The sequence below is a fragment of the Electrophorus electricus genome, chromosome 9, assembly GCF_013358815.1.
Source record: "Electrophorus electricus isolate fEleEle1 chromosome 9, fEleEle1.pri, whole genome shotgun sequence".
Classification (NCBI taxonomy): Eukaryota; Metazoa; Chordata; class Actinopteri; order Gymnotiformes; family Gymnotidae; genus Electrophorus; species Electrophorus electricus.
The window spans coordinates 4,256,412-4,282,500 of NC_049543.1; the positions used below are offsets into that span (position 1 = coordinate 4,256,412).

The 26,089-nt window shown below is 45.1% G+C and overlaps 1 protein-coding gene across 10 annotated transcripts in view; it reads right to left on the reverse strand.

Moving 5' to 3' along the window:
- Positions 1-26,089, reverse strand: part of emid1 (EMI domain containing 1) — a 65,819-nt gene that overhangs the window by 3,750 nt on the left and 35,980 nt on the right. For 3 of the 10 annotated variants that reach the window (XM_035529949.1, XM_035529948.1, XM_035529950.1), the window contains 12 exons: positions 18,353-18,556; positions 17,736-17,797; positions 17,215-17,332; positions 14,825-14,869; positions 14,611-14,709; positions 9,731-9,838; positions 5,741-5,830; positions 1,456-1,508; positions 1,279-1,341; positions 1,125-1,169; positions 916-960; positions 645-656 (listed from right to left, as the gene is read on the reverse strand). In XM_035529949.1, the coding sequence (XP_035385842.1) occupies positions 645-656; positions 916-960; positions 1,125-1,169; positions 1,279-1,341; positions 1,456-1,508; positions 5,741-5,830; positions 9,731-9,838; positions 14,611-14,709; positions 14,825-14,869; positions 17,215-17,332; positions 17,736-17,797; positions 18,353-18,556 (944 nt within the window). The remainder of the gene's footprint in view (positions 1-644; positions 657-915; positions 961-1,124; positions 1,170-1,278; positions 1,342-1,455; positions 1,509-5,740; positions 5,831-9,730; positions 9,839-14,610; positions 14,710-14,824; positions 14,870-17,214; positions 17,333-17,735; positions 17,798-18,352; positions 18,557-26,089) is intronic. The other 7 variants (XM_035529955.1, XM_035529957.1, XM_035529951.1 and 4 more) reach the window with 5 other exon arrangements.

The window sequence follows — 26,089 nt, forward strand, 5'->3', positions numbered from 1 at the left end:
CACAGTGTCATAAGACCTGTCAGATTAGAATGCAAGGGCAACTTGTACCAACACCTCATCTCATGAAGAAAGTGACCATCAGTGAGCACAATATTGCCATGTGAGCATTAAAAACTGCACACACACTGCAGTGAGTAGCAGCATTCTCTCAGTGGACTCTCCACCAGAACGTATGGGCTGTGCTGCTTGGGTAGGCACCAGTAGGGCACTGGTTGTTCAGTGGTTAAGGTACTTGGCTCGTAATCCGAAGGTTGCTGGTTCAAGCCCTGCCACTGCCAGGGTGCCACTGCTGGGCCCCTGAGCAAGGCCCTTAACCCTCAATTGCTCAAGTTGTACTCAGGCATAATTGTAAGTTGCTTTTAGATAAAAGCGTCAGCTAAATGTAATGGATAGGAAAGATGGTCCCTATTAATAATAGACTAGTTTTTTTTTTTTTTTTTTTTAGAATTGAAGTGGTCATTAGACTGATTTTTAGATTTTAAGACTGCCTGTGACTTTAATGGTAAAGGAGGATGGAAACTCCACTGCTGCATAAAGTGTGAGGACAAAATATTATGACACACGGTGTGAAAGTCAGCGTAGATGATGAAGGAAAAACAGGCACATGATGAAAAATGGCAAAACAAAACAACAAAGTGCCTTACGTTCAAATCTCTCTAGCACAACCATTAGAAAGGAGACAAACAGACAGTTAGAGAGGAGAGACTATAAAACGCCATCTGGACCTGAAAATGTCAATCAAAATCTAAACATTCAATCCCAGTGAAAACTCCTTAAAGGTTTCTAACGACTCTAGAGTGCTGCATTGCTTTGGTCTGGGGTTGATTGCTCTCCCCTGCCCTCTCCTCTAAACGGACAAGGCTGTAGTGTGCTGGAAGGATGGGGACAGATCAGTCCAGTCTCAGGTACACTTACCGGAAGGCCTTTCTCCCCTGGCTCACCCTTGGGTCCTGGTTCACCCTGTGGAGAAATACAAGTACTGTCACAGGACACAAGAGCTACACTATGTTGAACCGATGACATCACTCAGTTGAGTTGATGAGGTCGCTCAGTAGAAGTGATGACATCACTCGACAGAACCAATGACTTCGTTCTGAGGAACTGGTAAAGCCTGGCCATCTTACCGGCTCCCCTTTGAAGCCTCTCTCTCCAGGGTATCCCAGAGGGCCCTGGGAAGGCAGAGGAAGTTCAAGTAAAGCATGTCACTCATCATGTAGAGAAGGCGGTGATTATTTTGGGTTGTTTGTTTTGTTTTGTGTGTTTGGGTGTCACACTCACTCTCTCCCCTCGCTCGCCCTTCGGTCCCATGGGGCCCTGCACTCCAGGGGTCCCCGGTTTGCCCTTTGAACAAACACAGACACACAGTTAAACCCACAAAAACACATGCAAGCACATGCACACAGACACAGTTACCAAACATGAGTGTGTGTAGGTGTAGGTCTCTCTGTGGCTCACATTGTGTCCGATGGGTCCTGGGGGTCCTGCTGGGCCTCTGGGTCCTGAAGGGCCTACACACACACACAGATATGCACACACACGCACGCACACACACGTGCACGCACACATACAGACATGCACACACACACACACACACACACACACAGACATGCACACACGCGCAAACACACACACACAGACACGCACACACACACATATACAGATACACACACACACACAGATACGCACACACACATGCACACACACACACACATACAGATACACACGCACACACACAGACATGCACACACAGACATGCACACACACAGATATGCACACACACACATACAGACACACACACACAGACATGCACACACACACACACACACACACACACACACACACACAGACATGCACACACACACGCGCACACACACAGACATGCACACACGCACGCACACACACGCACGCACACGCACGCACGCACACACACGCACACGCACACACACACACACAGACACGCACAGACGCACAAACACACAGACACGCACACACACACATAAACAGATACACACACACACACAGACATGCACACACGCGCAAACACACACAGACACGCACGCACACACAGACACGCACACACACATATATACAGATACACACACACACACACACGCACACACACAGATACACACACACACATACACACACACGCACACATACACACATACAGATACACACGCACACACACAGACATGCGCACACACAGACATGCACACACACAGACATACAGACACGCACACACACACACACACACACACATACACATACATACAGAAACACACACACACACACACACATACACACAGAGAGACATGCGCACACACACACACACACACAGAGACATGTGCGTGCACACACACACACGTGCATGCACACATATACACACACACATGTGCATGCACACACACACACACACAGACACAGACATGTGCACGTGCACACACACACACACACACGCACATACGAGTGGAAACATTACATGTTGAAAAAAGACGTGTATAAAGGTAGCACTTTATGCTAGAATGCTGACAGACAACTATGATGAACACACCATCTGTTCAAGACTGCCATATCCAGTAACACAAACTGTAAGTCACACGTCAAGTGTGTCTAGTCACTGATGTTGTGTGTTTATGGACGTGCTTCAGTAAATCAAGCCCACGGTAACCTAACTCCAAGGCATGTGGTGTTGCTCTGTCATTCTGCTTATACCAGTCAGTTACATCTACATGATGCAAAAATAACATTTTAAAAACACATCTTTAACACACTCATTCACACTCACACACAAACACACAAACATACAAACATACATTGTTGGCACTGTAATCAGATACATGTGCTATTAGACACGTAAACTAGGGCTAAACTGGGGACATTAATCAAATACCCTCCTATAGTGGGAAAACCCATGTAGACACTCTTACGTGATTCATCCCTGATGGCTGAGCTGCCTAAGTGCCAAGCCAGAATCCCTCTGAGCAACTCCAGAAATATAAGGCAATGAAATGAAATATAATCCTGTCTGTATTTGGCTGTCCTGAGAAGCTGTTGTCTGCACTCGAGATAACGACACAGTGATAAATTGTTTAGCAGTGATAAACTGTTTCAGTTTCACAATATAACATTATAAGTGTGGAGAGCTCATTTGCCGTTATGCAGATACAATCGAAAACTGTGATAAATCAAAAAAATGTAGTTAAAAGATTGTGAAATGATGCAAAACCTCAAATCAAACCAAACAGGCCTCCTGACAAGCTGAGAATGAGTTAGGTCACTGAGGTTATGATGGCTTTACTAAGATGAGATTGAACTGTGTCACTGAGGTTATGATTTTACTAAGATGAGACTGAACTGTGTCACTGAGGTTATGACTTTACTAAGATGAGACTGGACTGTGTCACTGAGGTTATGATGGCTTTACTAAGATGAGACTGATCTGTGTCACTGAGGTTATGATTTTACTAAGATGAGACTGAACTGTGTCACTGAGGTTATGACTTTACTAAGATGAGACTGATCTGTGTCACTGAGGTTATGACTTTACTAAGATGAGACTGATCTGTGTCACTGAGGTTACTTAGCTTTATATGTTAGCACTAACCATCACCCTATGCTGCTCAACCACACACTACTGAAAGACTGTCCATCCACAAACTGGTTAAACCTCACTACTGAAAGAATGTCCATCTACAGACTGGTTAAACCTCACTACTGAAAAAATGTCCTTCTATAGATTGGTTAAACCTCACCACTGAAAGATTGTCCATCCTTAGACAGTTTAAGCCTCACTACTGAAAGACTGTCCATCCTTATGCAGGTTAAGCCTCACTACTGAAAGACTGTCCATCTACAGACAGGTTAAACCTCACTACTGAAAGACTGTCCATCCTTATACAGGTTAAGCCTCACTACTGAAAGACTGTTCATCCACAGACTGGTTAAACCTCAGTGCAGGAGTGATCTTTAAAACCAGGTTTCGCAGATAAATACCTCATTGGCTGCACATTAACACAGTGGCTAGTCTAAACACCAGTCATTAACACCCACAGCCACACTGGCTAGTCTAAACACCAGTCATTAACACCCACAGCTGCACTGGCTAGTCTAAACACCAGTCATTAACACCCACAGGCACACTGACTAGTCTGAACACCAGTCAATAACACCCACAGCTGCACTGGCTAGTCTGAACACCAGTCATTAACACCTACAGCTGCACTGGCTAGTCTGAACACCAGTCATTAACAGCCACAGCTGCACTGGCTAGTCTGAATGGAAATTAATGGTCTTTCTGCAGTCTGTCTGTCTGCTTCCACAATACCCATCAGTCCAAAGCTGCAGACCGCGTGCTGGTCCAGGGCTGCTCAGATCAGCCATGCACCTCAGTTACGCCCAGCCGGGTCTCCCACATCTGCTTTCACTGTAAGGTCCATACCCAGCATCCTGGATTAGAGAATCCAGAGCCATTGGCTCTTTTATATCAGCAGCGGAAGGAGACGAAGACAGCGATATGGGTGACAGGTCATAAATCTAACCAAATATCCACAGAGTTCTGCTGGGAGACGGTAAGAGTGTCTGTATTCTACCTCTGGTGAAGGACCCAATCTGCCCAGAGCTGCAGTGAACGCAAACACTGCACCAAGGCTTTAATAGTAATGTCATAGCTCACATTTTCCACCGTGTGATAGACATTTAATCAGAGCAATTTACATATTTGTTAGTGTGACAGTATGTTTGCTCTCAAGGAATGGAACCAGAAACTTCAGCGGTGTTAGCCCCACGCGATAAGCACTGTGCCAGGCGAGCTACAGCACGACTAATGGAACTTACATTTAGTCTTTGAATTCCTGCAACTCTTGATACAACTCAGATGTAATGCTTCATGTCAGTACTGAAAATGCACATAGTAAAGTATTACATTATTACATATGTGTGTGTACACACACACACACACACACACACACACACACACACACACAAAAGTATGTGTTATGTATGAAAAAATTCTCTGCTAGGCCTGAATCCAGAGTTGAAATCAAATAAAACCTCCCACTCGCACTGTGTCCTACAGAGAGTCGTATTTTCTTCTGTCCGACACATACAAGAATGCAACTTTCTAGTATTTGTAGCGAGATTCGATCTTAAATCACAATTTATGAGCTGCTCGCTAAACAGCTCGGTTCACTCTTAGGTTGTTTTCAGCGTTACTACGCAAGTTAATGTTACACTCTGGGTATTAACTGCACACATTCAATAAACACTCGTTTTCTGATGAGTTTTTACACAATTCCGATTAAGCTCTAAATATTCAGTCAATAAAATATAAGGCATTTATGAATAAACGAGTCTTGACTTCAGCACACAGTGAACCAGCAACACTTTGTCAGTCTTTTCACTGACAGTGAAAACAAACTGTGCTTCTATAATATCGGCTTTTGCTTACCTGAAGAGCAGGTACAAAGCCAGAATGGGAAAGACGTTCTCAACACTTCATGCACAAGTGTAATATCAACGCCTACTGGAGACTGGAGTAACGACATGGTGTTCACATCTGACGGTTTCTGGGCCAGCCTCCCTACGCCCACCCCGGTCCACACGTGTGCTCCCGGCACACCTGAACCAAGCATTAACACTCACCACACACTTGGTGCAGTTGTGCTGCGCAAGGAGCAGAGAGGCTGTGCAAGGCATAAGACTGCTACTCCTGGACACTGGGTTAGGACACACAACAACTGACCTGCAGTTCCTGGAGGACCTTGGGGCCCTTGCACAGGGGTCGCTCGGGGGTCCAGGAAACTGTTGGAGAGCAGAAGGTCCTTCTTCTCTCCTGCAGCACGACAGATAAGCATACAGAGAGCAAGTGTGACTGAGATGTCTCTTACTGCTAACCCGAGACCAGCTTTCGGTCCCTAGTCGTGTGAGTGAGGGTTGGATTTGGGAGGCTGGTTCTTTATTAGTGGAAGTGGGAGACGTCAGTAATGCTACTTGCCTATAGGTGGTGCTGCTTTGACATAAATAAGAGGTGGGCTTGACTTAGAAAATAACAAAAAGGAAACAATTTACTTTTTAATTGACAGTTCATATTTCATAGTAACAGCTGTGGACAGTTGAGGTTGAAAATGTGTAACATTTTTATTTATATATTCATGTTATATAGTTTCTCAGCCCTTTTGGTGTAGGAGTAGCAATCTGTACATTCCCAAACACAACAAACTGAAGCCACAACAAACACAAACACCATCTTTTAAATGCTGGCATTGGAACGTTCCAGAATGTTCCAGAATATTCCAAACAGAAAGCTCACTGTAGATCACTGTAGAGATGTCTGACCACAGTCTGAACACAATCATAATAGAATCTGAAGACAATCATAACAGTCATAACACAGTCCAAACACATTCATGACACAATCATAAAACTCTCTGAACATGATCCTAACACTTAATCTGAGGTTCTGAGACTCTATGTTGTCTTACAGTGTCTCAGAGCAAGAAAAGACACTGCAATCCTTACACCTGTGCGGCATGCTACGTCCCCTGGTGCATCCATAAAAGACCCCGAATACGAGCATGAGACTGGGATAAGAATCATAATCTCATAGTGTCTCCTACTCTGTCTCTCCTCCCCTAATCTCTCTCTCTCTCTCTCTCTCTCTCTCTCTCTCTCTCTCTCTCTCTCTCTCTCTCTCTCTTTCTCTCTCTCAGACAGGAAGTCTCAGACTCAGACAGGAAGTCCCAGTAGTAACAATGTGGTTGCAAATGAAGCCTTGTGCCTTGTATCATTACGAAGGGTGAGATTCAATGATTTCCTGAATCAGATTTCATCTTTACTATGTCATACTCCACTCCATAGTCATATTCCATTCTTTTACAAATTCATATACAATAACTATAGCATTCATATCACATTACTATACAAATTATGATCCATTACTGTACCAGTCATATCCCATTAGTACACTATTACCATAGCATACATATCTTATTATTTTACTAGTCCCATTATTATACCATTCTTATATCATTGCCAAACCATTCATACCATCCCTATAGAAGTCACATGCTACTACTGTACCAGTCATTAATCATTGTACTAGTCATGTCCCATTACTACACTATAATATTATTATGGATTTGCTTTATCAGAGGAGGGGGTGTATGGGGAGACAGAGTGCTCTGCTGAGAATGAAGTGACTGTCCTCCGTTATTACTGTTCTCATCACCACGACGCTGTGTGATAGCTGGTTGGACAGTGTCCACCAGACTGCATGTTTTTAAACCCTCCACGCTCCAGTGGTCAGGGTGGTGACCTTGCCGCTGTGTTTAAGAACCGCTTACATTTTTTCCAATTTACAATTTTGTGTGAAACGTTTTCTCACAGAAATCTCGGGTTTATCGTGTTATTTTGATACTTGATTTTGATCAGTTTTATTATTAATGATTTTATTTTTCAAGCATATGATTATGCAAATTCATCAATTGTTTAATTTTTAACATTTTTTAAACATGTAATGGAGCCTAACCACATTCCTGCTCATACCTTGAATATGGTTCTTACTTTATTCAGTAAGAGTGGCTCATTAAATTACAAGACCATACATCTATTATTATAGAAAGCTTTTCAAAGTGACTCATAATACCATTAATAGCAGGTTACTGTTATTAATTCTAAGCATGGAAAACATTTGTGAAGTCTAAACATGGGAACAAATTGATTTAGTGAGCAAGAGAGAGTAAGAGAAAGGCATTACTGTTAACTGTTAACTGTTAACTCTGTAGGACGATACCTATGTAGGATATTAAGCATGTAATAATGTCAAATGTGTAGGTTATTAACTGTGTAGGATATCAACTGTTTAGGATATCAACTGTGTAGGATACTAACTGTGTAGGTTACTAACTGTGTAGGATACCAACTGTGTAGGATATCAACTGTGCAGGTTACTAACTGTGTAGGTTATTAACTGTGTAGGGTATCAACTGTGTAGGATATTGACGGTGTAGGATATTAACTGTGTAAGATTTTAACTGTGTAGGATAGTAACTGTGTAGGATATTAACGGTTATTAAAGGTTATCAAGCATGCAGGTTATTAAATGTGTAGAATATCAACATTGTAGGATATTAACTGTGTAGGATATTAACATTAACTGGTTACTTAGGATGCCAATAATTTGTCATTTGCAATGAGTGTATTAAAGAATATTCATAAATAAATCATATGTACTGCAATATAACACTGTAGCGTAGACCGTAACCCCAGAGTGACGCACTCAGTCTGTTTGCTTAGTTCTGAATCTCTCCCACTGTTTTATGTCCTGTGCATTTTGTATTAAACAGCAGAGGAAACTCCCTGGGTCTGCCCCACTCCCCCACCCCTCCCTGGGTCTGCCCCACTCTCCCACCCATCCCTGGGTCTGCCCCACTCCCCTACCCATCCCTGGGTCTGCCCCACTCCCCCCTCCCTGGGTCTGCCCCACTCCCCCACCCATCCCTGGGTCTGCCCCACTCCCCCCTCCCTGGGTCTGCCCCACTCCCCCACCCCTCCCTGGATCTACAGTCCGTCTGTAGGTATACATTCCGACATCACATCTACCAGCGGGAGTTACAGACCATCAGCTAGGAGGAGTGTGTGTGTGTGTGTTTGTGTGCATGCGTGTGTGTGTGTGTGTGGGGGGGGGGGGGGGGGGGGGGGGGGGTCCACGCATAATCCATCTGTATATACATTACAGTAATGTCCCTCTTCACACCTCTGATTATGGGGTGTGAAAATCTACTGAGCCATGAGTGAGAGAGAGAGAGAGAGAGAGAGAGAGAGAGAGAGAGAGAGAGAGAGAGAGAGAGAGAGAGAGAGAGAGAGAGAGAGGGAAAAGGCGTAAACTGTTAACTCTGTTGGACGGTACCTATGTAGGATATTAAGCATGTAAGAATGTCAGCTGTGCAGGTTATTAACTGTGTAGGTTATTAACTGTGTTGGATCGTAACATTAACTGGTTACAATGCTTGGATTGGACATATGTTACTAAGTGCTATTGCCTATATTTATGTATTACTCAGGTGAGGATATTTTAGATATAAAAATATATAAATTTCTTATTTATAATAAGTGTATTAAAGAATATTCATAAATAAATCATATGTACTACAATATAACACTGTAGTGTAGACCGTAACCCCAGAGTGAAGCACTCAGTCTGTTTTCTCCCACTGTTTTATGTCCTGTGCATTGTGTATTAAACAGCAGAGGATATTCACTTTGGAGATGTCGGGACCATTCTCACACACACGCGCACGTGTTCCAAAGCAGAGAGTCTATTACGCAACCTTCAAAAAAATGGGCACTTGTTAAAACGGGTCTTTAATGAAAACCATAATTCCCATCAAACCCCTGGCCCTCGCCAGAGACGTTCAAACCATGCAGATTTCAAATCATCACACTTTAACGCGTGGCAGCTTGCTGGCAGTTTTCAGCAGTATAGGCCATAACTGGTGTGGGCACCAGCCCTGTTTCGCCTGTGAAATACTTCCTTCTCAGGTGATCTCGCTCTGCTAACATGTTCCCGTCTAGATAATGTCTACATAATGTCATGCACAATTCTGCTTGAACAAGACAGTATGAAATTTTAAAGGACATTGTCTACTTATTAGAAAAATGCACAAAATTTGTACCAGTACAGGGGTTAAAGCCCAGTACAGGGGTACCTCTGTATAGAAGTGACGCCACTTACTGTCTTCAGGAACAGTGGGGGGAGGGCCTGGAGGTCCAGGGAGTCCTGGTGGTCCGGGAGGCCCAGGTTGGCCTCTCTCTCCTGGGAGGCCTGGTGGTCCCCGCGGGCCTGGAGAGAAAACAGGTGAAGCTGAAGGATTATTTCCCAGGACAGTTAATAAGGGGCATGTCTTCATTATGGCAAGAAACCCTGGTATACAAACAGCAAGCAGACAGGAAAAACACCCCCCCACCCCCCACCACCGCTCAACATTACACACATTCTCTCTCTCCCTCTCTCCCTCTCTCCCTCTCCATGAGAAATATGAGAACATATAAAGGTGAAACGCTTTTCCCTGGACGGCATGTTGGATGGGGCAGGGGCAAACAGAGAGAAAGAGAAAGAGAAAGAGTGGAAGAAGAGATCAAATCAAGAGGGAGAAAAGGAGAGAGAACGAGAGCTGAGAGAAGTGTTCACTTTCATTTCTTGGCTGCGCAGCATGAGACTTTATATGTGTGTGTGAGCAAATGTGTGTTTGTGTGTCTGTGTGTGTGTGGGCTGTAATTAACAGGAGTGGGATATGCAATGAACATGTGCTTTGGTCTTCTGGGGGAGAAGTCAAATAAACTGTGCTAAATGCCTATTACTGTCTTCAGGGGGTAAGAAATACATACCCGTCCAGCTTCAGATATTCATACGCTGCCGTATGTGTGTACTTATGTTTATGCATGTGTGTTTGGGTGTGTGCGCATGCATTGTGAATGTACATGTGTTTGCATGGGCATATGTGTACAAGTAAGGTGTATTGGGTTCGTGCATATGTGATGTGTGTGTGATGTGTGTGTGTGTGTGTGTGTGTGTGTGTGTGTGTGTGTGTGTGTAAGGTTCCACCAGCCAGTCCTTTGTTTTCTTTGAGAGCAAAAGAGAAAATCCGCACAGCAGAGACACATGTGACATACTGCAGTGGTAAACGACTGAATGACAACCACTGGAGTCACCCAGCGAGCAGACAGCACCCGCCGTTCCTCGCTATTCTCACTCCCTTCTCTCCTTCGATATTTCACTCTCTTCTTTTTCGTCCTCTCTTCCCCTGGGCACGCCTCCCGAGACCCCTCTGACATCACTGTTTACTCTGCAAGCGAAGTCCAGCTCCCCTGTGCGTCCCTCGTCCCATGTGTGCTCTACGTCTGCCTCGCACTGTCCGCCTCCCCACCGAGCTCTGCTTAGGTGATGCAATTTATTATGGCAGTCAGTCCCTCTGGCGTTTCTGTGAGCACTGAAGTCACTGTGTGTTGGAAAGAGATTTATTTGGCCAGAGATAGACAACAGATGAGAGATATAATGATGCTTTACGAACCAGATCAAAAAGAGCTTTGCACTCTGAGGGGTGTAAATCACTCATGAGGAGTGTGTGTCTGTTCTCTCAAGACCAGATTTCTGGAAAATTCAGTTTGATATGTGAACAACAGCTTTTGTTGTAAGTAATTATCTCTCTCTCTCTCTCTGTATGTGTGTGTGTGTGTATGTGTGTGTGTGTGTGTGTGTGTGTGTGTGTGTGTGTGTGTGTGTGTGTGTGTGTGTGTGTGTGTGAGCGAGCAAGAGAGAATGTGTATATGTATGATTTTGTTTGTGTTAGACTGTCAAAAAGTTTGTCAAAAATTTCCATTCCACAGGAAATTGTACTGTGCTGAAACTGGAATAAACCACACACACATACACACACACACACACACACACACACACACACACACACACACACACACACACACACACACACACAATGCAGAGTGTTTTCATGCATTTTTGCCTGTAAACTAAACATTTTTTATGTTTTTAAAGTTAATTTTTTTTTCAAAAAGCAACATGGCCAACATAGAAAAATATATGGTGATGCTTCACATGGGTGTCATAGTTTTCTATCAGGTTTCATATACTACACCACACCATCCCTGTAACATCGTAGTCTATGTATTACAAATCTATTACAGCAAATATTGTTACACCTGGTACTGCCTCACTCCTGGTACTGCTATTACAACTGGATCTACTTAATCACAGACCTACTACTGGATCTACTTAATCACAGACCTATTACTGGATCTACTTAATCACAGACCTACTACTGGATCTACTTAATCACAGACCCAGAACTGGATCTACCTGGATCTACTTAATCATGGACCTACTACTGGATCTACTTAATCATGGACCTACTACTGGATCTACTTAATCACAGACATACTACTGGATCGACTTAATCGCAGACCCAGAACTGGATCTACCTGGATCGACTTAATCATGGTAACCATCTCGTCCCAGAAGCACTGTAAACATGTAAACACAGAGAAGACCAAAAACTGATGAACACCAAATCTTCCACATGGTCTCCAACATGGGCATTGTGATCTACACAATTTATGCCAAAGGTTTTGAAGTTTCAAACAAATGAACAAAAGCTTTCCTGTATAATTCTTTTCCAGGATCTGGACTGAAAACAACTAAACTGTATACACTACCAGTGCGCTTAGTGTGTGATGTTAGCCCATTCTCATTTGAAAATCTAGTTTTTTCCCACATTTCTATGTAACAGGTAATCAGTAATGTAATATGTTGTATAATTTTGGAAAACCTGAATACTTCCATAGAAATGGATAATTACATGTTTACTTTACATGTAAATCCATGTTTGCTTCAATAAATCACTTTGCCTATTTCAGAGGATTATACTTCCAACATCTTTATTGTAGTAGGTACATATTTTTTTAATTTTAAAAAAGTCTTGCTTTTTCAGACAACTTACTGGTGCCTGAAAAGGCTAGTTCACTGCTCTGGAGTTCTGTGCAGTGTGAGCGGCGGGCCACTCATCGTCTGGTTTGTCCTTCTAAATGGACTTCCTTCAGAACCCGATGCTCTACAGTAAACAAGCAAGGGGAAGTCAGTTGCCCTGACACGCCCCTCAGTCTTACCCAGGTGCACTACTGCCACGCCCCTCAGCCTGACCTAGGTACTGCATGAGACCATTCTAATGAATGCATTCTACAACCTTGTATTTACTTCGTTTCAGAGTGCTCCAGTACATCAGGGAAGTCACAGCTCCTGGATAGTAAAAGTCCTGATGACACACTAATGTCACACTTTCTTTTATCTTAGGACATCCTGACCCTGGATCAGCTGGGTGTACTATGTGTGTCCTTTTCATCACACCACTTCAGAAGAAGCTTAGCTGGTTATGACCACAGTCAGCATTGGATTTTGGATAATGTTCACATTCAGATCAATTCTGCTAGAAATATCCAGTGGGAGTTAGATATTTACATTTACAGCATTTAGCTGACACTTTTATCCAAAGCAACTTACAATTATGAATGAGTGCAACTTGAGCAACTGAGGGTTAAGGGTCCTGCTCAAGGGCCCAACAGTGGCAACTTGCCAGTGGTGGGGCTTGAACCAGCAACCTTCCAATTACAAGTCAAGTACCTTAACCACTGAGGCACTTTCTTTTAAAGTCGATTTTTACAGTTTTGTCATTTGTATATGATCCTACTGCATTCCCAAGTGTTTTAAATGCTATTCTCTTGAAAGCATATTAATGATATATTGACTTTCTACTCTTTTAAGAGGTTTTGTTCCTCTAGATCAGAAATGTTGCACTGCTACAAGCCTCGAGGTTGACCAGAGAACAGTGGTGAAGAAAGCTCTCCCATACAAAGTAAACACGCTGGATCTTAAAAACATGTGGCCGGTCTAAAACAAACAGTAACATGCCGGCCATATGGAAGGAATAAGGCCTGGAGCATTGTATATAGATCTCCTGGAAATAAGAGTGGGGGCACTGTATACTGGTCTGCTGCTGATGTGACTGGGTTCTGCTCACACCTCAGAGCTCAGGGGCTGGTTCACCCCAGAATGAGAGCTTATCAAACCTTCAGCAGGATCATAGTTCATGCACACCCATTTCAGACATATCTGTTTGTGCTTCAGTGGTTATGACAGTTATGACAACAATAACTGTTTTCAGTCATACTTATACAGGTTATATGCTGTCTAGATGTATGTATGTGTGTGTGTGTGTGTGTGTGTGTATGTGTGTGTGTGCATGTGCCCTTTCTCTGAGAGGTCTGTAAATACACATGTGCTATATTCCCTGGAAGCCTGTAACACGCTCATAAGCCAGTGGGTGCGTGAGTGAAGATCAGAGCGCCACGCTGGAGATGAAGGCAGCTGTTCCCCACAGTCTGAAGATAAATATTATGGCACAGCAGCCTGTCTGACCATGACTCAGCAGTTTCTGAGCAGCCACAGGCCTGTGGCTGACTCAGCACTTTCTCTCTCCAGTGCAGCTCATGGAGAAAGCATGCTTGTATGTTATGGCTGAGTTGTCTGCAGGAGGAAAGGCTGTTATTAATGGAACACACACACACACACACACTTCAACATTTGCACACACTGTCACAATGTGGCAAGGAGAAGCCTTTGTCTGCATTAAATACAGTCTTATCAGCAATACCTGCGCTAGTCATATGTTCTTATTGAAAACATGCTGTAATCTATTCTATACAGCTATGGAGACAGGAAGTGCCATGTTATTCCCTTCATACCTCTGCTGATTTAGGATATGCCACAGCGATAACGCATGAAGATGAGGATGAACGAGGCTGAATTCTAAACTTCCTCTCTTATGCCATTTATAGGGAGCAAAGTCATTTATGTCCCTTTCACTGGTACACTGTAGGCATGACTGGCAACCATTATGCATTCAACCTCTGAGGATCAGTGACTGAAACATTAATGTACCATTAAGCCAAATGATTCCAATTGGTGCTGATGATATGAAGCCAGTATGTAGTCCAGGTGACTGTACATGGTTGGCACCAGGTTCGAATGAGCGTAGCTCTGCCTACCTGCAGGTCCAGGTGTTCCTTTAGATCCCGGTGCACCTGAGGGTCCCCTCACACCTGCCTCTCCTTTGGGTCCAGGTAGACCCCGAGACCCTGGTTTACCTGCACACACGTTAGCACCTCTGTTAACGCCACAAACACAACACACACGGCTATAGAATCATTCAGTATATTTAGGGTGTGTCTAATAATATAAGTGGGGCAGAGAACCTCCTACCATCTGTGCCCGGTACACCATTCATGCCTCTTTCACCCTGCGGTCCTGCAAGACACACACACACTAACATCTTACCAGTTCAGGAAGGAGAGCACTGTTCTCTGTGTGCGATACTGCACAAGTGCAAAGGTGTAACACTCATCCCTACACCTTTGTGCAGGAAGTGGGGCAGAGCCTCATCCTCATCCTACGTTTGCAGCTTTCTCTGTCCTCCATCGTGCTAAAGTGTCTCAGCGTAGGTAGCCGTGAGGGGGCAGAGACTGACCAAGTCCTCCTGAAGCCGCTCAGCACTTCACCATCACGTCCCATAATTCTCCACTTTACACAAAGGCAGCAACATACGAAGGCGGCCAAGTCCCAAAATGTCCAAAATGTACACATGCCAACAATAAGAATATAGTGTACATATACATGTACACTGCATCTCAAATAGCATGTTTGATAGGAAGTAGGTTTATTTTCTATTCAATATGATCATATGTACATATATAAGCAGAACATACTTCAGAAGCAAGCTGCTCTGTTGAACTAAAACTGTGATCACCCTTCTCATGAACTGACATATTAATACAACACAGATCCCAATGCACAATGCGGAATTTCGACATGCTGTAATGTGAAATGTTTCCTGTTTTCTATAACGATGGACACAGTACAGAAACACGTTTTATTTGAATTTTTTTTTTTTTTGAAAAGGGCTTCTGGAAGCGAAACCCGTGCGAAGTGGCGTGGAGGCGACAGGGAGGGCGTTCCAGGCCACGCGGCGAACACTGACGTGACTCTGGATTCTGCTTAGTGTGAGCCCAGCAAATAACACCACGCCAAACGCTGCCACAGTCAAATCCGCAGACACGCCTCTGGCTCACGCCTTTTCACGCGCTTGCCATTATGACATTATCGACAGGCAGCGTGCGAGGATTCCGATTTAGTGCTTCGCACCGTTCCACCATTCGTGGGGTTTGCCAAACTGTGCATTAAACCACCTGAGCCAGTGGCCATCCTGAAGTGAAAACCTTCTCTGCGGACCGATGTCTGTCTACATCACCACTGCAGAGATTGGTGGTGGGGTCTGTTAACTGCCTACAGGACCAGTGCCCTCCAGGCTGGTATGGGATTAAAGGATTTGCCCAACAGTCCAGCAGAGATAACAAACTGGCACTGAGCCCAAGACGTGTAGAACAACAGCGAGGTTCCAAACATGCCCATAGCATAGCAGGTGCCACGCTCCGATTAGGAGCAGTTATCAGAAAGAGAGAGCAGCAGTGAAAGAGAGAACAGCAGTGTGAGAGAGAACAGTAATAGAGCAGCAGTGAAACAGATGTGAGGCTACTGGAGAGAGCGAGAACCACACAAATCTAAAACCCAAGCCTTTCCGCTGCTGACCAAACACATCTGTACAGTCAGCAGCTGCTTTTCTGTGCTCTTAAGCCTTCATCTCCCATCATCATCCTCACTGCAGGGTTTTGTGTTTCTGGGGTTGGATGAGCTCCTGGTGGCCTAAGGCACTTCAGGCCTCGTTCTCTTTTACACAGCAAGGTTGCAGTGGGACTTTGTTGAGTGCAGGGCCAATCTCCCAAAACAAAACCACCAAGCATACACGCACACGCACGCACACACACGCACGCACGCACACATGCACGCACAAACATTAAGTACATTAAGTCAAACATGCAAGAACACACATACACATGCATGCCCACACACACTCACGTACACATCCACACGCACACACACACAAGCATCTGTGTGTCAAGATAAACAGGACTGTGGGTGTGTTTCCCAGTGCATCACAGTGGGCCCCAGTAACAGGATTAGCTCTGCAGAAGATATTGGCTAATGAAGGGGAGATTGTAATTGGCTGTAAAAGGATGAAAAGACCCCTGAAAAGACAGCAAAAACAGATCAGCACATGATTAGTTAAGCAGTGGCCTGGGTCAGGAGACAGAGAGAGAGAGAGAGAGAGAGAGAGAGAGAGAGAGAGAGAGAGAGAGAGAGATGGAGGGAGAGTGAGAGAGAGAGAGAGAGATGGAGGGAGAGTGAGAGAGAGAGAGAGAGAGAGCGTGTGTGTGTGTGTGCGTGTGTGTCTGAGAGAGAGACAGACAGAGGGGGGAGGGAGAGAGAGTGAGGGAGTGTGTGTGTGTGCGCGTGTGTGTGTGTGTGTGTGCGTGTGTGTGTGAGAGAGAGAGAGAGAGATTGAGGGAGAGAGGGGGAGGAGGGAGAGAGAGAGAGAGGTAGACACAGACAGAAAGAGAGGAATGAGCCGAGGAAGGTAGTCGAGAAGGAAGGAGTGTCCAGACAACTTGCTTATGTCCAAGCACAGTTAACTAAACTAGAAACCTGACTAGAAAACTGCTAGGTAGCCCAGGCGTCCCAGAGCGAGAGGGCCATACCTGCAGGGCCTGGTGCTCCCGGAGCTCCTCTGGCAGGTGGCGCCCCCATGAGGGCGGAGGAGTCAGGCTCAACCCCAGCTTTGGCCAGGGGACTGCGAGGAGCAGAGATGAGCTGAACCTGGTGGACAGAAGCGCTGAGCTTTCAAACTAAGATTTATTTCAAACATCAGATAAACCATCAATATTAAAACATACAGGTGTCACCAAACAATGTCAGCAGTGGTAAAAACTGCATTAGTTATAACGCATGGGACTTCTCCACAGACCACCCCCCCACCCGCCAAAGCTTCAACGGTCCGCCTCACACTGGTAAACACGGAGTCCACCCTCATCCTGGCTTCCTCCAGCCATCAGCACCATTCAATTGAAACCATTTTTCAATTCTGAGTTCAGTTTTCTTGTCCTGAGTCCCAGGTTTGGCTTAAGCCAGACTAACCCTGATCAGTTGGCACCTCTTGTTTCTGTCTGAACCTGTGGCGGGCGTGATAACGATAAGACTCGCTCACGGCGAGGGACGTTACCTTTGCCTCCAGAGAGCTTAGCCGATCAGCGAGCGCAGTGATACGGCTGCAGTTCAGACAGCCTTCGGGGGAAACAGGGGGGGGGGGGGGGGGGGGGGGAGTGAGAGAGTCAGAGAGTCAGACAGAGAACAGTAAACAACAGCAACCAAGCCACTCAACACTGACAGGCACCATAACCTGCGTGACCTGGGGATTTCACCTCAGTCATTCTGCATCCCAAGATACTGAAATGGGTCACACTGATCTCTGGACCTGCCTCTGAACTTATGCCCCCTTTCAAACTGACCAAGCACCAACAAGGCCCATCGTGGTGGCGGTCTGCTCTACTTGTGTGTGTCTACAGTGTGCTGTTTACAGTTGCCTGAATTAGAATGTTAGAGGCTGTGGGTGCTCATTTGGTTCCATTTACCAAAAAACGCATGCCGATAAACTACTTCTCAGGTTTAATAAAAACGTTGTTTGAACAGAGTACAGAAGTGAGATTGTCCAGCCTATGAAATAACTTATAACAGGAAAAAGCTGCTAAATTTGTAAGCTGATGGTCATGTCATAATAGTGTCTGATGGATGAGGAAGGCAATTGTCTCTTAATGGAGAGTGAAGATGATTGTCTCTTACTGGAGAGTGAAGATGATTGGCTCTTACTGGAGAGTGAAGGTGATTGGCTCTTACTGGAGAGTGAAGGTGATTGGCTCTTACTGGAGAGTGAAGGTAATTGGCTCTTACTGGAGAGCTGCTCTGGGGGTTTGGCTGCAGATGGTTTGCGAAAAGTTGCCTGTTTCCTAACAGCCTCCTGGGCAACAAGATTACTACTCACAGGGCCTGGAGGAACACGCACGCACACACACATGCACGCACACACCACACACACACACACACACACACACACACACACACACACACACACACACACACAGAAGAAGAATAAGATTCAGGGCATTATGACTCAATTCAATCAGATTCAATTCAGTATAATTTAAACCAGTTTCATTTAATTATATATAATACATGCCAAATTAAAGGGGCATTTGACACATGGCTGTCTTGACAAATCTTCAAAGTGTACACTGGGACATCAAATTTAACAATTTGATATTAGAAAGAGTCTGTAATCAGGACAAGATGTACACAAAAGCCCATGGCAGTATGCAGAGAAGGATTGTCCAAAAGATTCTGTTACCACTTCTCTGTTTTCCTGTTGTTGTTGTTTAGCCTGTTGGGCTGTTCATGTTTACACGACCTCCCTTACGAATGACAGATAATTACAAATGAAGTCTTAATAATCCTCGGGGGGTGGACAAAGAAACAAAGAAACAAAGCTCCTTATAGCAGGACTGCAGTACAGAGCTCGAGGACCCTAACAACATTTCAGATAAATTCTAATGGCAAAAGATACAGAACCCAAGCGCGATTCTTCTTCTATTTTTTTTTATACATGAAACTCATTTTTCTTTTAGTGTTTATTTGCAGTATTTGAAGATCTGCTCAATATCATATTTTATTATTATACTGAAATAGATCATTCTTTATTGAAATACAGTGTTTGTATGAAAAACAGGGACAGACACATTTATCCAAAGCAACTTACAATTATGACTGAGTACAACTTCAGCAATTGAGGGTTAAGGGCCTTGCTCAGGGGCCCAGCAGTGGCAGGGCTTGAATCAGCAACCTTCCGATTAGAAGCCAAGGACCTTAACCACTGAGCTACCAGTGGCCAGGTTTAAACCACAACAAAACAAAAAACAAACACACACACAGAAAGGCACACAGGGAAGCATACAGGTAAGAGAGAGAGAGAGAGAGAGAGAGAGAAGGAGAGAAAGAGACAGAAGAAGAGATAAAAGGAGAAGGAGATGAGTGAGAAAAGCAAAAGGAGAAGGAGAGAGAGAGAAAAGAGAGAGAGCGAGTCAGAGAAAGAGGAGAAGAAAGAGTCTTTAGTGAGAACAATGGCTTCCTTGTATTGTTCATGTGGGCAAGGACTTGTTTACATTTTTTCAATGCCCCCCCCCCACTCTTTTCTTTTCTCTCTCCATCTCTGCCGCTCCTTTTACCTCCCTCTCTCTGCCTTTCTCTCTTCTTTCCTCCCTCTTTCTTTGCACTGGCTGTTCTACGGTTCAGAATAGGGCATTGTGCGTTAGCACGCTAGCATGCCCATGGCTAGCCAGCCTATGCAAGCATTAGCAAGACGCCCAAGGTCCGTGCTTCACTGCAGGCTGGAGAGTGGAGGACAGATTGACCAATCCAGTGCGGCCAAACCATCACTATGGCAGCACTGGGACCAATAGCATGGCATCTGCCTTAATTCCGGGCCTGGAAAAGGAATTAGTGTTTCTGTTGCCTTAATGTGGCGGGGGGACGTTCAGTACTGTAATGAGACTCTGTGTAATACCAGGACAGACAAAAAATAAGAGTAGTACTGTACTGAAATATACACACTGAGAAAATACACACGCAAAACTTTCCTTTTTTAGTGTTCTTTGTTTGTGATTTTTTAAAAACTTTTTGCCAGTTTTTCCAAATGTAGCCAGTTTCTACTGTGATAATATTTTCACATGACAGTTAGAAACCCCAAGTTCTGTTACTATAGCTACTACTGTTACTATAGCTACTACTGTTAACCTGTGTTAATCCAGCAGGTACACACACATCCGTTAAGACGGTAAGATGAAGACAGCAACGTTCTACTGACCAGAAACAACACACGGCACAACTGGAGCGCAAACCTGGATTCCAGCAGCAGGTTTCAATCCTGTTCATAGGATTGGAGGAGCTCAGTGGCTAATTTAAGTTTAAAGTATTTATGTAAATAACACTGAGAATGTAGAAGTGGGTGTAGACACCATAAAATCAAAACCTGCTGAGAATGCTTCCTTTATGAGCAGATTATTCTGATTGTGTGTGTGTGTGTGTGTGTGTGTGTGTGTGTGTGTGTGTGTGTGTGTGTGTGTGTATCCATATGGATGAGGCAGGACGTTTCCTGCTGAGTTCGGCTTGAGTCAAAAGTTGAGCTTCTCCAAACAGCCTAAAACTGACTCTAAAACACAGAGACAGCATGAAAGACCCGACTGGCCTCCAGGCTACCACAGGGTCCCGGCTCCAAACTCCTCCACCCATCTTTCTGACCCATGTCCTCTCCACCTCTCCCTCTTTCCATTTCTTTGAACCCTTAGGAAATTACCTGCTACATCTGTAATTAAAAGCAGCCAGTTGGGGTGGGGGTTGGGGGGGAGTAGTTATTAAGCCCCACGGGGTTAGATAATGAGTTAGCGAAGCCCACGGGGTTAGATAATGAGTTAGCGAAGCCCACGGGGTTAGATAATGAGTTAGCGAAGCCCACGGGGTTAGATAATGAGTTAGTGAAGGCGTGTTTATGTCCGCTGCACGTTAGGGACCAGAGGTGGAATTCCCTCTGTTCCTCTTTTGTCAAGGCCTTATTAAATAGATCCGTCCATATGAGAGAATTCTCTTCATGCCTGTGCATGAGTGAGTGCGTCTTTTGTGGAATAGGTGTTGCTTGTCTAAAACCTGAGGTCGTAATACTTCACATTTGTGAACTTACCAGAACTGACAGTCTGCAGCTTTCTACTATAACACACAGAGCTCTATACACACACACACACACACACACACACACGCACGCACGCACACACACACACACACACACACACACACACACACACACACACACACACACACACCTCCTTCTTGCACTTGCCAAGTCATGTCACATCATCAATCTCAGAATGAGTTTAACCTTTACCCCGTCTGTTTGTATGAGTGTATGAACGTGCGTGCGTGTTCGTGTGTGTGTGAGTGTGTGTGTGTGTGTGCGCGCGCGAGTGTATACAAAGGTCCCAGTTAATGATTTCTCAAAACGTTTTTATTACTGCAGCTCATTCTGCAGAAGCACACACAGAGTCACACACAGATCTCTCTGCAGGAACACACACACACAAAACTCTCTCTCTCTCTCTCTCTCTGCAAAAAAACAGAGACACACACACACACAGTTCTCTCTGCAGGAACACACACACAGAAACTCTGACAGCTCTCTCCAAGAAACACACACATAGCACCCTCCACAGTGACTGAGGCTTCTCTCCTTTTCTTTGTCCGTTTATCTATCCCTCCATTTATTTTTTTTTATCTTCCCTCATCTAACCCTCTCCAAGCTCCTTCAGATCAAAGGAGGGGTGTGTGTGTGTGTGTGTGTGTGTGTGTGTGTGTGTGTGTGTGTGTGTGTGTGTGTGTGTGTGTGTGTGTGTGTGTGTGTGTGTGTGTGTGTGTGTGTGTGTGTGTGTGTGTGTGTGTGTGTCCGAGAGACAGAGAGAGAAGGTGTGTGCATGCGTGAAACCATCAGAACTCTCCTGCAGTTGGAGGCATCCAGGTATCGGACCCAACATGCAGTCAGAACCACCCTGAGTGTCATCTACAACTTGAACAGCTGTGTTGGTGAACAGTTTCACAACATTATCAGAACCTACACTGCATAATGTCTCTCAGAGAAAGGGAAGAATGTAAAAGTGTGTATATACGTGTGTGAGCATCTTCAGAATTTTTTACATATGCGTGCATGCATCTGTTTGTGTGTGTGTGTGTGTTTGTATGTGTCCGCATGTATCTTTGTGTATGCATGAGCTTACAAAGCTGCACTGCAGGCCCAGGTGTGTTTATCGCAGTAAAGGTGACTGTTGAACTGTTTGACAGTCTAGTTCTTAAACATCACAACGCTAATAGGCAGAATAACATTCTTTAATATGTAATCTATTTCAAAACACAGTTCCATCTGCTGTACTCCAAGCAGCGGTGTGTGCGTGCGTGTGTGTGTGTGTGTGTGTGTGTGTGTGTGTGTGTGTGTGTGTGTGTGTGTGTGTGTGCGCGCGCAAGCGTATGCCTGCACGTGCCTTTGTGTGCGCAAGTATGTGTGGGTGTGCATGTGCGCAAGTATGTGATTGTGTATGAAAACAGACCATGCGGACATAAGCAAACAGGAGAGAAGCGAGATCCATCACTCAGATGTAAACACACACACTCACTTTTCACATCAGCTCATTCATTCACTCCCTCACCCACTCACTCACTCATTCACTCGCCTACTCACTCACATATATGATTTTTAGCATTCCTCTGTTTTTAACACGGACATACCGGACCCTGGAGAGCAGACAGTTTCCTCCCGTTTATTTTTCCCCCCTTTTTTCTGCCCTGTCTTCCTGCAGTCCGTCTCTGTGTTCACTCTGTGTTCACTCTGTGTTCACACCACTGCATACTGCTGTATTCAGGGGGAGAGCTCTTTGTGTGCTGTGGTGTTTCACTGAAAAACTGTGTTCCAATCCACACGGTCCCTAAGAAGTGCCCTGGTCTTCCCTATACACTAGTCACGTGATGCGGGTCAACAGCAGCTGATTAGGTCCCCTCATCCAGAATGCCCTGCAATGCCATCACAGAGAAGACCTTGTGAGTCTCACATTGTTGTCATTTCCGTTTCTTTCTTTGCACTGGTGGCTGAGGTGGACTGTGTCTGTATAGCGCTGACCCCACATTTTGGACGTAAAATGAACATCTGGTTGATGTTGGCTGAACAGCTCACTTAAGCCAATATTTACTTCAGGACAACTAACATTAGCTAACTAGATAGAAATTAACAAACTATAGTTTTCCAGCTGATTCTGGCACCTTTTCTGAACAGTTTACTTCCACATTTTCTGCACAAACAAATACATTAAGTAAATTCGGACATACTGCTGTTTATTTGCCGAGCTCTGACAATCAGCCAATCAGCAGGCTCAACTCGCCAGAAGACCTTGACACGACATGCAATGATTGATGGGTAAACCTTCCTTTCAACTTCCTGCATAGTGATAAACTGTTATTCACTACTCCCTGCACAGTTTGAAGTTCTCTTCGAACTGAAGGTTTTCCTACCATTTGGATTCTCCCATAAATTGGCCTAATTCCTTGTGTAGTCCCCTTCATAGGGAACTGCTAGAGTGATTAGAAAGCATGTTGTGTGTAGTGCTGCATTCAATACGAGAGCTCTGTGTAGTGCTGCGTTCAATACGAGAGCTCTGTGTAGTGCTGCGTTCAATACGAGAGCTCTGTGTAGTGCTGCATTCAATACGAGAGCTCTGTGTAGTGCTGCATTCAATACGAGAGCTCTGCGTAGCGCTGCGTTCAATACTAGAGCTCTGTATAGCGCTGCGTTCAATACTAGAGCTCTGTGTAGCGCTGCGTTCAATACGAGAGCTCTGTGTAGCGCTGCGTTCAATACTAGAGCTCTGTGTAGTGCTGCGTTCAATACTAGAGCTCTGTGTAGTGCTGCGTTCAATACGAGAGCTCTGTGTAGTGCTGCATTCAATACTAGAGCTCTGTGTAGTGCTGCGTTCAATACTAGAGCTCTGTGTAGTGCTGCGTTCAATACTAGAGCTCTGTGTAGTGCTGCGTTCAATACTAGAGCTCTGTGTAGTGCTGTGTTGAATAGGAGAGCAGTGGGTGAATAATGTGCTGTGTGAAATGGTCTCTGCACATTTTCCTGACCCCAGATCAGTTCTCACCACCAGATTTTCGTGGCATGTCTAAATGACTGAGCTGTGACAGCAGCTCGGCTTGTTGAGCCTCATTAAATTGCACCCGGCAGGGACTGCAGCACCTGGTGGGATTTTGGCAGGAAGCTAAAACGTGGTTGTTCTTACCTATGACTGCAGAACAGTATCATGGGAAAGGAATGAATGGAAAAGAGAGGGGGGGGAGGGGGAGTAGAGAAAGCAAGAGGGTCACTCCATCCATCTCTGTCATTTGGATTGCTGCCCTCAGCACCACACTCTCATTATAGACCAGCTGCTGCTGATGAGAGAAGGTGAAAGATGAGTGTGTGTGTGTGTGTGTGTGTGTGTGTGTGAGGCTGACCTATTCCTTCCTATAGAGGTGCCTCCGTCCTTTAGAAAGCTAAGGGGGTGAGACAAAAATGGAGTAAAGGGGAGGAGTCTTTCTCAGTATGAGTAAAGGGGAGGAGTCTTTCTCAGTATGAGTAGGGTAAAGGGGAGGAGTCTTTAAAGGTGAGTGCGGGGGGGGGAAAAGGGAGGAGTCACTCAGGATGAGTAGAGTGAAGGGGAGGAGTCTGAGGGTGGGTGAGGGAAAATGGGAGGAGTCTCTCCGGATGAGTAGAGTGAAGGGGAGGAGTCTGAGGGTGGGTGAGGGAAAATGGGAGGAGTCTCTCAGGATGAGTAGAGTGAAGGGGAGGAGTCTGAGGGTAGGTGAGGGAAAATGGGAGGAGTCTCTCAGGATGAGTAGAGTGAAGGGGAGGAGTCTGAGGGTGGGTGAGGGAAAATGGGAGGAGTCTCTCAGGATGAGTAGAGTGAAGGGGAGGAGTCTGAGGGTGGGTGAGGGAAAATGGGAAGAGTCTCTCAGGATGAGTAGAGTGAAGGGGAGGAGTCTGAGGGTGGGTGAGGGAAAATGGGAGGAGTCTCTCAGGATGAGTAGAGTGAAGGGGAGGAGTCTGAGGGTGGGTGAGGGAAAAAGGGAGGAGTCACTCAGGATGAGTAGAGTGAAGGGGAGGAGTCTGAGGGTGGGTGAGGGAAAATGGGAGGAGTCTCTCAGGATGAGTAGAGTGAAGGGGAGGAGTCTGAGGGTGGGTGAGGGAAAATGGGAGGAGTCGCTCAGGATGAGTAGAGTGAAGGGGAGGAGTCACTCAGGATGAGTAGAGTGAAGGGGAGGAGTCTCTCAGGATGAGTAGAGTGAAGGGGAGGAGTCTGAGGGTGGGTGAGGGAAAATGGGAGGAGTCTCTCAGGATGAGTAGAGTGAAGGGGAGGAGTCTGAGGGTGGGTGAGGGAAAATGGGAGGAGTCTCTCAGGATGAGTAGAGTGAAGGGGAGGAGTCTGAGGGTGGGTGTATATGTGGATGGAAAAAGATGGAACAAGTCAACAAATTCATGATCCTTTTGTACCATGATAAGGAGAGTGGACGCACGTTTGGCATATGCAGTGGTTTTTGCGACCCCAAATGTTGACCATCTTCCCTTCTCCTTTGACTCTTTTTAAGGACAGTATCGGTGTGAATGTTTGCAGTGTGCTGAAGTCTGTGTATTCACCCTTTAAATCATGTGTGAAAGGACTGAATGGTTTAAAAAGGGCTTCAGCTGTAGCACTGGCACGAGTTTAGTGTGCACAGAGAGCCCACATGCTTTGGTCTTCTTTCTGAATGGATACATTGCAATGCTGGAGGAAAACTGTAACGGTGTTCACCCTGAAATCAGGACTAAAGTGATAATCCTGCTGCATGCTGGGAATATGATTTCCCACCACAGCCATCACAGTGCAAGACACGTTGGTGTCTGGCAGGCCAAGGTAAAGACGT